The 12,659-nt window shown below is 43.9% G+C and overlaps 1 protein-coding gene across 1 annotated transcript in view; it reads left to right on the top strand.

The window, feature by feature from the left end:
• Window positions 1–2,154: 2,154 nt before the first annotated feature.
• TTC39C (tetratricopeptide repeat domain 39C) overlaps window positions 2,155–12,659 on the top strand; it is a 70,579-nt gene continuing 60,074 nt past the window's right edge. The window contains exon 1 of the mRNA XM_018565682.1: window positions 2,155–2,337. Coding sequence (XP_018421184.1) covers window positions 2,201–2,337 — 137 coding nt within the window. The 5' untranslated portion in view covers window positions 2,155–2,200. The remainder of the gene's footprint in view (window positions 2,338–12,659) is intronic.

Raw genomic sequence — 12,659 nt, 5'->3', positions numbered from 1 at the left:
ACGTGACCCCGTCTTTTATATTTTACCCAAAAATTGGAGTGATAATAAATGTTTCATAACATTTCATACGGAAACAGGTTTTTTTTCAAACTTTTTGGTACTTTTTTTGTTATATAGTAAGAAATAAAAACCCCAATGGTGATTAAATACCACCAAAAGAAAGCTTGATGTCTCCCCAAACAATGGTTTAAAATTAATTTCAGTACAGTGTTGTATGATGGAATAAATGTCAGCCAAAGTACTGCAGCGCTGAATACTGAATAATGGCCTTGCCAGGAAGGGGGTTCACACCCCGGTCTTCAAGTGGTAATACTAATTTAAAGTGGAACTATGGGCAAAAAAAAAAAAATGACGTATATACAACCATCAATCTTTTTTTTTTTCAACAAAAACAAAACATGTCGCTGTAACTGCTTACAAATGTTAGCTGAAGTTTGGCTTTAATTTGTTTATTGCATACTGTACTATAGTACATGCCATTTCTGACCCTATGAGTAGACCTCTCTGCAGCCACTACCTCCAGCACAAATATCCTTCTTCGGATGGAGCTCCAGCCTGGCTCCATTTGACCATACTTATCATGCCTAAACCACACTGGTTTAAGCAAACCAAAATGCAGCGCGCCCGTTTGACTTCTGGACCTGCCAACGGGTAGTTTGGGCCACTCTTCTTGAGGAAACTGCCCCAGTTGTCTCAGGTTGGAAGGATGCCTTCTCCACAATGCTTGTTTCAGCTCTATAGGATTCAGATCAGAGCTCATATAGGGCCACTTCAGAATAGTCCAATGTATTGTTCTTATCAATTCTTGGGTACTTTAGTTGTGTGTTTTGGGTCATTAGCCTGTTGGAGGACCCATGACCTATGACTTAGACAGAGCTTCCTGATGCTGGCCAGTACATTTTGCTCCAGAATTCCTTAATAGTCTTGAGTTTCATTGTTCCCTGCACAACTTGAAGGCGGCCTGTGCCAGATGCAGCAAAACAGTGTACCACATGCAGTACACTGTCATGCAAAAATCATATGATGGTGTGATCAGACACCAATGTACCATGATGTTGGAGTTCAGCTTTTATCTCATTGGAAGTTTTTCTTTGTCTACCATTCACACTGTCCTTCTGCTCAGTCTGGATTCGATTTTCCTAGCTCCCTGGATGTGGCCACACTCCCATGGACCTTAAACTTCCTAATAATATTTGCAACTGTAGTCATAGGAACATCAAGCTGCTTAGAGACGGTCATAAACAGGGCTATTCGCAAAAGGGTGAAGAGATTGGAGAAGGCAGGAGAAGTGAACTATCTAGGACAAAATAGCTCAACTGGAAAAATCCCCCAATTCAGCTCACTTTCCAGTTCAGCCATGTTGTCCTGGATTGTTTACTTCCCCTGCCCTCTCCAAACTCTTCACCCTTTTGTGAATAACCTTGATAGTCTTACCTTTCATGGACTATCATTTTCTTCCTGATCTCCCGAGACAACTCTCTCCTTTGGTTTCTCTGGTCCACATCAATGTGGTGCATACGAATATAATCCTTTTAAATAGGCGGACCAATATAACACGTGCAACAGTTTCAAATATCATCGTGATCCAATCATTTATTGCCTTCTCTAGAGGTTCTAAAACGGTGTCCAGGTCCTTTTAGAATATCCTTATAATAAATAATGATGTATCTCTTGTCACACTTCCTTTACTCTATGACATACCAAAGGCATGCAGGTATACATGGGACCAGTGGCATCACAAGGGGGTGCGGCCCGCACCCGGGTGACACCATTGGAGGGGTGACACCAAAATTACTTACAGTCATTTTGGTGTCATCTGCATTGTACAATCACTTTTCATTTCTCCACTTTACAGAAGGAATGGAGCATTGTTTCATTGAGCTGGAATGATGCCAACATATTTGTATGTCTGTATATCCCCCAAACCATACAAGAAGCAAGGTCTTTATGTTTAGAATTATATACAATACTATGCAAATAATGCAGACGATCCGTATAGTTTCCTTTTCCTGCAAATAATCCTAATAGAGTAAATGTATATGACATGAAAGGGAAATGCAGTGTACAGCCCTGCCCTCCTCTTCCTGCTCCTCCTCCTCCTCTGTGACACAGCCTGTGCTTTCCTTGTCACTGACAGTCCGGGGGAGAGGCAGCGCAGCTGCATGTGGTGACCCGGCTCATCCTCCGCAATCCCAGCACAATGGCCGAGCAGAACACTTCAAAGCAGGTGGAAGCCGAGCACTCGGACATGGATGACTCCGAGCTGGCCCTGGTGGGCATCAACATGCTGCTCAATAACGGCTTCAAAGAGTCCGATCAGCTGTTCAGGAAATACAGGTGAGCGGCACACACGGTACCCATTGTCATCTTCTATGGGATCCTTCTCTGCTTCATAATGATGTCAGTGCGGGGTTATGAATGAATTTCCTGCGAGCCACAGCAACCTACCCCAGGTACCTGCGAGCTAAAGCAATCTACCCCAGCATCCTGCGTGCCACAGCAATCTATCCCAGGTCCCTGCGAGCTAAAGCTAGCTACCCCAGCATCCTGCGAGCCACAGCAATCTACCCCCAGCAACCTGCGAGCCACAGCAATCTACCCCAGGTTCCTGCAAGCTAAAGCAATCTACCCCAGCATCCTGCGAGCTAAAGCAATCTACCCCAGGTTCCTGCGAGCTAAAGCAATCTACCCCAGGTTCCTGCGAGCTACAACAATCTACCCCAGGTTCCTGCGAGCTAAAGTAATCTACCCCAGCATCCTGCGAGCCACAGCAATCTACCCCAGGTTCCTGCGAGCCACAGCGATCTACCCCAGGAACCAGATTTGCACAATGATCTACCCCAGGAACCAGAATGGCACAATGGTCTACCCCAGGAACCAGAATGGCACAATGGTCTACCCCAAGAACCAGAATGGCACAATGATCTACCCCAAGAACCAGAATGGCACAATGGTCTACCCCAAGAACCAGAATGGCACAATGGTCTACCCCAGGAACCAGAATGGCACAATGGTCTACCCCAGGAACCGGAATGGCACAATGGTCAACCCCAGGAACCGGAATGGCACAATGGTCAACCCCAGGAACCGGAATGGCACAATGGTCAACCCCAGGAACCGGAATGGCACAATGGTCTACCCCAGGAACCAGAATGGCACAATGGTCTACCCCAGGAACCAGAATGGCACAATGGTCTACCCCAGGAACCAGAATGGCACAATGATCTAAACTAGCATCCTACAAGGCAACATGAGAATCCTAAAAAAACACAGCGATCTACCCCAGTCACCTGAATAAAACAGTGATCCACCCCAGCATCCTACAAGGCACAGTGATCCACCCCGGTAAACCTGAAAGACATCTTTGACTTTGATAGGATTGATTGGAAAGCCTGTATCAGTCTAGACTTGTGATTTACCACAGTGCCAAATTCATCACTGCTACTTCAGATTCCTGTTTAACTAGGTTGTTTGTTGGGATCACTAGGCAAGATCGTTGTGTCTGGGTAGATCACTGTGCATTGCAGGTTCCTGGGGTAGATCACTGTGCATTGCAGGTTCCAGGGGTAGATCACTGTGCATTGCAGGTTCCAGGGGTAGATCACTGTGCATTGCAGGTTCCTGGGGTAGATTGCTGTGGCTTACAGGATCCTTGGGTAGACCACTGTACATTGCAGGTTCCTGGGGTAGACCACTGTACATTGCAGGTTCCTGGGGTAGATCACTGTGCGTTGCAGGATGCTGGGGTAGATTGCTGTGCATTGCAGGATGCTGGGGTAGGTTGCTGTGCATTGCAGGATGCTGGGGTAGGTTGCTGTGCATTGCAGGATGCTGGGGTAGATTGCTGTGCATTGCAGGATGCTGGGGTAGATTGCTGTGCATTGCAGGATGCTGGGGTAGATCACTGTGCCTTTCAGGAATCCTAGGGTAGATCGCTGTTCTTTTCAGTGTCCTGTGGTAGATCACTTTCAGGATCCACTTGCAACCTGCCTGCATTGCAGGGTATAGTACTCACTGATATTCAGAATCCCTGCGTATAGACACCCAGTTAGTGTAACATTGCTACATTTGTATCACAGCCTTTGTAATGCGTTACTCTGCAATCTGCAAAGAAAATCATTGTCCTCTTCTAGATCTGTATGGACAGCTGTCATTCTGCCCATGTATGTTAACATGCAAGGGTTAAACTAATTTTAATGCCCGGTGAAATCTCGGTGTCTTTCCTAATAATCTAATGATCAGTGTACCCATCACACTGCCCTATTCATTGTGTGTATAGCTGTTCTCTGTCACTCTGAGATCATGGATAATCAATGTCTAAGGTCTCAGTTCCTGTAACTTGGCTGGGGTTACGTTATCCAGGATTTCTGGGCATTCTCACTATATGATGAATGTGCAGTCATTATTCACAAAGGCGTCATGTGTATTTATTAATCACTGATTCAGGCAGGACTCTGGTCATGGGGAATCACTGTCCCAGTGTACAGTGGAATCAGAGAAAACAATTCAAATGTTTAGAAGCTGTAACAAGACAGATGGAGCAGGCCTCATGTCCTGGCTTAGGACATCCAGCATCATCTAGCGCCTTCCTCCCCAGATTTACTATCACTTGCTTTCCCCTTTCATTCATTGGATTTAATTTTTTGCTGTTACAGAAGCTCAGCATCACATGTGAGCATTGCCTAGAGTGGTCTGCCTAGGAACATCCACTCTTCCAAACTAACATCCACTGATCAAGGCATTTTGATATTTACATAACTCCTCCAAAGAGCCCACTGCTTGTTTCAAGGGTGACTCCTCTTAAGAGAAGTAGTAGGGCCCCTTTCAGACGGCATCTCCGACGCCTGTCAATTTTTCAGATGGATCTGATTGGATGCCCAATGCAAGTCTATGGGCAGCCGTGTGTAAACGGACGGGCATCTGTTTACACCCAGTTACCCCTGACTCCGGCCAGGTTCGGTAGAATGAATATAACAGTGTTCTGTTTTGCCGGATCGCATTGTACCGGATCAGGGGTAATCTGATGTAAACTGTCCATCTACATCCAATTCCCCATAGATAGACATGGGGTCCAGTAACTGCACCTTTATCCACATCGTAACCATGGACTTCTGTAGGGCTCTCTTGTGGCCTTGCAGGCACATACAGAACCATGGACTTATGTAGAGCTCCCTCCTGGCCCTGCAGGCACATACAGGACCATGGACTTCTGTAGAGCTCCGTCCTGGCCTTGCAGGCACATACAGAACCATGGACTTCTGTAGGGCTCCCTCCTGGCCTTGCAGGAACATACAGAACTGTGGACTTCTGTAGGGCTCTCTCCTGGCCTTGCAGGCATATACAGCACCTTGGACTTCTGTAGGACTTGTCTACCTTCATCTCCCAGACTTTTATTTGACTTTTAACATTCATCAAGTCTTAATTTCTTGACAGTTAAGTAATGGAGGGGGCACCATTGTTGGGCCGTGCTTAGTGCATCAGTTGCCCCTAATCTGGCCTCATGTCCTCCTACAATTACCTATAGGCAGCTTCAAGCAACTGTCTTTGTGGCTATTAAATCCATATATGAGCACTTTCAACAGGTTTTTTCCCATTGATGAACTTAATGTTTTGTTAATGACCGTTATCTCTGCGAAATCTATAATAACACAATTATCAGCAGGATTGTCTTCTGGGAGGCTTGTTTCACTGGTAAATTACTGCATTTATTGATGATTGCTATCTGTATTGTGGAACTTACTCAGTCAGTCCTGGACAAATTCAGTGAGCCAGGAGACCAGTGCCTAGGTCCCACATAACTTTTTGTTAGCCTTTTAAACACCCATGGAATTCATTTCTTCCTAATTTTTTCTTCCAAATAATTGTTGACAGTTGACTGCAGAGCTCCAGAACTAGATCTACACAACCAAAAGAATATGCCCTTTTTTCAGGTGTTGGTTTAGGATCTATAATATGCACATAAGGACTATAGGATCTGTATCCTTGTACAACATTTTAGCCATAATCTCCCTTTATTGTTGCTACCCAATCCTCTTAACACATGCTCAATTCAGACACATTACGCCTCCCTTTATTTATGCCTTGGGCCAGGTCCTCCTTTGATGCTATCATTACTGTAAACATTTCTGGTCGGAGTAACTCTTGCCAACCCAGCATGTTTCTTCTCATTATTATTATTATTATTATTATACAGTATGTATATACATATAGCTATCTATATAGCTATCTATATAGCTATCTATATAGCTATCTATATAGCTATCTATATAGCTATCTATATAGCTATCTATATAGATATCTATATAGATATCTAGATTAACCTGTTATATTGCACTGTAGCACTGTTTACTTTTGCAGATATTAAAACTGTAAGAATGAACAATGTTACAGTGCAATATAACATGTTAATCTAGACACAGAAGGGAGCATGGCATTTACTACTGAGATAAAGACAGGGTTATTATTTAACAGGTATTTTTCTGGTGGGTTGGAAACACTAGAACATGAGCTGCAGCCAAAAGGCATATACAAGAAATAGGGAAGCCAATAATTTAACTAGAAAAAGCACTAATCCATCCATAATGATAGAAAAGCTGTTGTACAGCAAGTGGGAATTAGTGTAATTATCAGGACTAATTAATAATAGTTATAAGACCCATTTGGTGGTCTGTACTTATGTGTGTGGACACTGTTTTTTGTTACAAGAAGCCTGCCATGTGTGTAAGTATGAAGGCAATCATTGTGCTCTTCTTCTGAAAATGCTAGGTGTCATACTGACGCCTTGGCTTCTGAGTCACTGACCACATGTACAGGCAACTGGTATTTGCAGAACAAGGTCAGTAATGGAAGCCCACATAGTTCTCTAATTCCAGGTATAATATTGCCCGTTATTGGTATGAAACTGCCTAATTCAAAATGAGTCCTTGACTATTAAAGTGGCCTTAGCATCTGATATATTTTTAGGGTAAATGTTACACTTGTGCATTACATGGAAAGTAACATGCATGGGGTTCCACCATGGGAGCCTGGCCAGTCAAGTGTCTGAAGACTCAAAACCTGGAAGAATGCTGGGGCAAAGATAGAAACACTGGTGAGGGAGGAGTGCAGTGCTGGAGGGGATCAGTTTGGCAGAGGCTGTGCATACTAGCACATCATGGCTAAAAACTCCTGGGGCACCTTTTTAAAAATTCTTTTAAAAATACTTTACTTCCGCTTTTAACACTAAACACAAAAAAAAGGTAAAACTTTATTTAAATTAGGGGGAATCAGAGGAGAGGAAGTCTATTCCATGGGTGCGTAAAAGTCTACTTTAAAGAAGATCTCCCGGTAGAAAAACAGTACCCATGTAGTGGGGCTTCCCCAGCAATGCTCGTTTTGTCCTGGGGCTGAAAAAAAGCTGTATTACTCACCTGATCCTCCGTCCCATGGCAGTCAGCTCTCACCTCACATTCTCTCTGCTCTGGCTGTGTAACGTCCCTCGGTGTACTCCGGTCAGTGTACCTGTATTAGAAGTGATGATGTCAGTGGTCCATAGACCAAAGGAGCACAGGGGAGAAGAGGCTGCGGGGCTGGTCTAGCAGCCCGGCGGGACCAAGGCTCAGGTAAGTAAATCCCCCTTAGACAAAACAAGCACTTAGCCCTTTTAGGGCTGGGATGTCCCCACTGCAGGGGTAAGTTTTTTTTTTTAGTTTTCCCAGAGTTCTTCTTTAAGGCCTTTTGTAAAGAGTACAGGCAAATCTTTTGCCACTTGAATCCACAAGTGGAAGAAATATTATCAGTACTGGACATACTGTGAATGTTTTTAGTGACCTTTGTGATGTTCAAGGACAGCTAAGGTTACATTGAAATGAAGGCAGTCTTCAAGTCCTACAAGAAGATCACGAGGGACAAAAAAATTGTACTCTTGATCAGCAAAATTCTGCTGACTAACAACCAAGCCACAGTCCCTGGGTGAGACCTCATCTGCTTAATTGTCAGAATGTAGGTCATATACATAGCTAGTTTACATACACAGTGCTGAGGTAATCTGAGTGATACATAAGCCTTGGTGCTTTCTTTCCTACAGGGACAGGGCAAGGCAAATACATGGAATGCATATTAGGGCATTTTTTTCCTTTACTTTTGTGCATTGCTTTATTGCTTGTTTGTTAATTACAAGCTACCACCTGTTCTTGGTTCCAGGGAAGCCACATTAGTTATTTATTTGTATGCTCGCACTGTATTTTCTGAACAGTTACTTTGTGGTTTTCAGTGGGTGTGTTTGTTGTATGATGACTATATTATACTGTATTAGTTTTATAGGACAGCCATGAAATGTACACATGTGGTCTGGGCTGTATAAACATGGATCTGCGTGCCTGTTGACGTTGCAACGGCACACCTAGGTGCAATCCATAGAATTATGCGACCAGTTGTAGCCACCGCTCAGAAAATACACAGTGCATATACTTTGGAAAAAATATGTTGTTACTTGGCCACTTGCTCTACCTTGATTGGATTGGTCCTTAGGTTTGTCACTGGTTTAGTCTGGGCTGTGTTCAATTTTCAGGATATTATTCCCAAACAACGAGCAGGACAGTGGCTGTATTGGGCTTGTAGTGGCCTAATATAAGGTCTCATTCACACAGCGTAAACTCGGTCCGTACACGTCCTTTTCCGGGTGGGACAGGTGCTGCGTGTAGCAGCTTGTTCTTCCCTATGGGAAGACATGTCCGTACGCAACCTTGCAACTGAAGGAATTTTGCATGGAGAAATTGTTGAAAACTGAGTCGATGTCAGAGACACCTGGGCCTGGATGGATGTGCAGTCCGGGTGCGCATATGACGGCGTATGGCCGCATCCTTCCATAGGGAAGAACAGGCTGCTGCACGCAATCACACGCAGCAGTACCCGATAAAGACGTGCACGCCGCACGGACGTATATGACCCAAGTTTACACTGTGTGAATGAGGCCTTAGACATCTCACCAGAGATGCTTGTGGCTAAATCTAAACATGTGAATGGAAATTCTGCATGTTACAGGAAACAAAAACATTTGCATAGTGGCGTCATACTTGGGCAGATGGGAGTCACTGTGTGCCCACATTTCCATCCTACCTAATTATAATTAGTATCATGTTGTTTTGTTGACAATTAGGTCTAAAATGATCTTTCTTGCTTTTTAGTTTGCTTGTGAATGGGTACCATAAAGCTGACCTACACTCCACTGTGAACATAAAGTTGTGTGACAAGTATCGCTGTGATGGATACATAAAGCGTAATACCTTTCCTGGAGAAAATGCTGCACAATGTTTCCCTATGTGCATGCATAATCAGAAGCCTTGCAATGTAGTCATGTGGTCTCTAGTAAAGGGGAGAATCAGCTTTCAGATTGCCAGTGCCTTCCCTTTATTAGAAATCATGTGATGAAAGACCTAGGCTTTTGGTCATGTGATCAGCATGTGCATTTTCTCAAGAAAAACAGGTTAATCACAAAAGGGTGAAGAGTTTGAAGAAGGCAGGAGAAGTGAACAAAACAATCTAGGACAACATGGCTGAACTGGAAAGTGAGCTGAATTGGAGACTTTTTCCAAATCTGCTACTTTGGCCTAGATTGTTCACTTCTGCCTTCTCCAAACTCTTCACCCTTTTGTGAATAACCCTGTTAGTATTATAGTCAGTCGTTATCTAATGTAACTTTGTTTAACATTTAAAGCCTATCTCTGGGCTTCCTCTGCACTGCAAGGGTTAAGTCCTGGTCTATGCCTAGGGGACCGGAGTAAAGCCCTTTTACCTAATGCCCACTCCTGCTGGCTCCAAGACTGGCACCTGCAGCCTCTTCCCCCCCCTCTGATCCAGCAGTTGCAGGCTTGTTGACATCAACAAACCTAATGCAGGGCCCATAGACCTATGCTTGACTAGGTTTGTCATGTGCACAGTGTTGTTTTTAGATGATATATTTACAGTATATATATATATACCATTGTGTGACATGTTAGGAAGAGACTAGTTTGGGCAATGAGACCATCACTTGCCACACCCTCTGCCTAGTGGTAGATTAATCAGTCAACACATTTCAGCAAGAGTGATGTATGAATGGAGATTAGTACATTTCTTTCTAGACATTGTGACTTTTTAACCATTTTTTGTTGTTGGTGTTACATGAGTTACGGTGTGGTTTTACAGCGTGGGTCTAGACCAGCATGTTGGCAAATGCTGAAGAGACATGGAGTGCACTGCTTGCTTAATTCTTTGTGATGGCACCATGGAACAGCTGCTCCACAATTGAAAATGTTTTTCTTTTGTTGAACATGGAGCAGGAAATACCCATCTGACTTCAGTCAGCCAGTTGACACAAGTATTAAAGTATATCAAAACCCCAAACTTTGCTCTATTAGTTTTAAATAGTGTAGGGGAGGATTACAACCCCCATTGGGTTTTTTTCTGGTGTCCATGCTGGGGAAATTTACTATCTCTTTGTCCGGGAGACTGTTGTTACTCATACAGGGACTTAAAAGTGAGGGAAAATGCAAACTATTGAGTTGTTCTGAGAACTGGAATAGAGTGGAAATCTTCCCGTGAAGACACTTGTTCCTGTGACAACTGTCTAAGGGCTTATTGACACCAGCCACCGCACTAAACCACAGGACTGCTGGTGTGCATGTTCCCGTACAGTGCCGATGCACTGAATCGTTTCTTTTTCTTGTTAAAACTTTATTGCAATGTCACAAGTGACATTTCATTAAGTTCTGTGGGCTCGCCAAATTGCTTTGTCTTGGGTTTGGGCAGCACTGAAAAAAACGGCCAGCACAGCCCAAAACAGATGGTGTGAACAAGCCTTAAAAGAGGATTTCCCTCACTTGTGTCTATAAGACAGAAAATAGAATCGTAGAGATGCCAAAAATCCCTGGCAGGGGTATTAACCATTCCCGACTGTATCTAAAATGAATAAAAGCTGGCGTTTGCTTGAGGCAATTCAAAATCAGCAATGAAGGTTGCCCTGTACACAAGAGACACTATCATAGGGAGTGCCATACACATGCGTTAGAATTGTGTCGTTCCTCCGTCATATGTGCCAGTGACAGATTCATGTACGTGCCAGAAACAGGTAATGAGTTTGTTGCATTGGGACATGGTGTGGGCAGCACTAAAGTCAGTGTCCATTCCATGGACACTCTGTCCTCAGCCCATATTCATTCCCTGAGCTGCACAGCCTCCGTGGTTGCTAGGACACCGTTGGCTGCATAGCCGATAACCTTGGTTGCTAAGATGCCAGTGGGCTTTTTACAGTTATTTTCTGCTACAGTCTATATCCAGAAAACCCAAATGCAGCTTCAGCTTGGCACATGACATTCGGAAACACCACTCTAAGGAACCGAAGGATTAAGCTGAACCTTCGGCTAATCCTTCCGCTCACTTCGGCTGCGGGAAGCCTTCGGTTCAGGCGAACCGAAGGTCTGCTTTAGGGGCTCTTCACAATAGCCTGTACAGCAGCCGAAGAGCTCAGGCGTGCCGAACACACTGCCGAAGCAGGGAGAACAGTCTGCTGAAGCTTATTGAATACCCCCGTTTAGGGACAGGACAGGAAGGGGATCAGTGCCCACAATCTGACGGGAACGTATTATGGTAACCCACAATCTGACAGGAAGCCTGCAATCTGACAAGAAGGTCATATGAGATAGGTCATATGATTTCAGGGCCCGTTCACCCCATCCAGTGCATTCATGTCACAGTTCTGCGACACGAACGCACTGGATCGCATAATCAAAGCCTCCCCACGTTCTGGGGCGGAGGGAGTGTGGCGATCGCCTGCATTGGAACGTGTGTGACAGCAATGTCCCCGCTTTGATCGCAAAAAATAGTGCACTGGATGGTGTGAACGGGCCCTCAGGGAGTAGATGGTGAGAAGTATATACTAGTTTTAGTATATTGTAATATGTGATTTCTGTTTTATTTGTTTAATAATAGAGAGGGATGATATTGCATATTTAATGATGGTTGTCTTAAATCAGGTTAGGTTAGTTTTGCTCTGTGGTTTCCTGTCAAAGGGAGTGCACCTTCATACTTGCTGCTTATTCAACTGACTGATACGTTTCAGTAATTTCTGCAGATAAGTAGTGTAACTTCCATCATGCATACAATGCCATAGATGGGTGCTTAGAATTCTCATACTAGTACTTACTAATACAGTTATAGAATCTACAGTTGTGTGCAAATGTTACCCATAGGTAAGCGTTTTTCCTTTGATATGTTGATTGAAATGATGATTGATGAAACTTCAATTTGCTAATCACATTTAAATTGCCAAGACAGGTTTGAATCTAAATAGTAGCTTTAAGTACTGATTTAAAGCCTAATGTCAAGTTCACCCTTCCCAGCCCCTAGTCAGCACCCAACCTATTCGGCCTTATATAGATGTATTGTTTGTTTTATACTTGCCTTTTTCAAAATTTATTTGCAAAGGGTCCTCTTCAGTTCTTCTGCATCAGTGGGCAGTCTTCAGTGAATGCAGATTACTGAGCTGATGTTATGATATCAGTGCTGCTCTCTGCATCATTGTATATGAATGAATGGCAAGGTGGTGTCACCTCTTTAGTGCCTGGGTCCATGATCTCTTTCACTGTCCACAGTAAGTCTTCTGATACTGAACACCATTCAGCCTGAAAGACTGGGGACCTCCA

This window comes from Nanorana parkeri, unplaced genomic scaffold (assembly GCF_000935625.1).
Source record: "Nanorana parkeri isolate BGI_ZX_2015 unplaced genomic scaffold, ASM93562v1 scaffold873, whole genome shotgun sequence".
NCBI classification, from domain to species: Eukaryota; Metazoa; Chordata; class Amphibia; order Anura; family Dicroglossidae; genus Nanorana; species Nanorana parkeri.
Note: the sequence above shows the minus strand (reverse complement) of the source record. Positions and strands in the feature narration are given on the sequence as shown.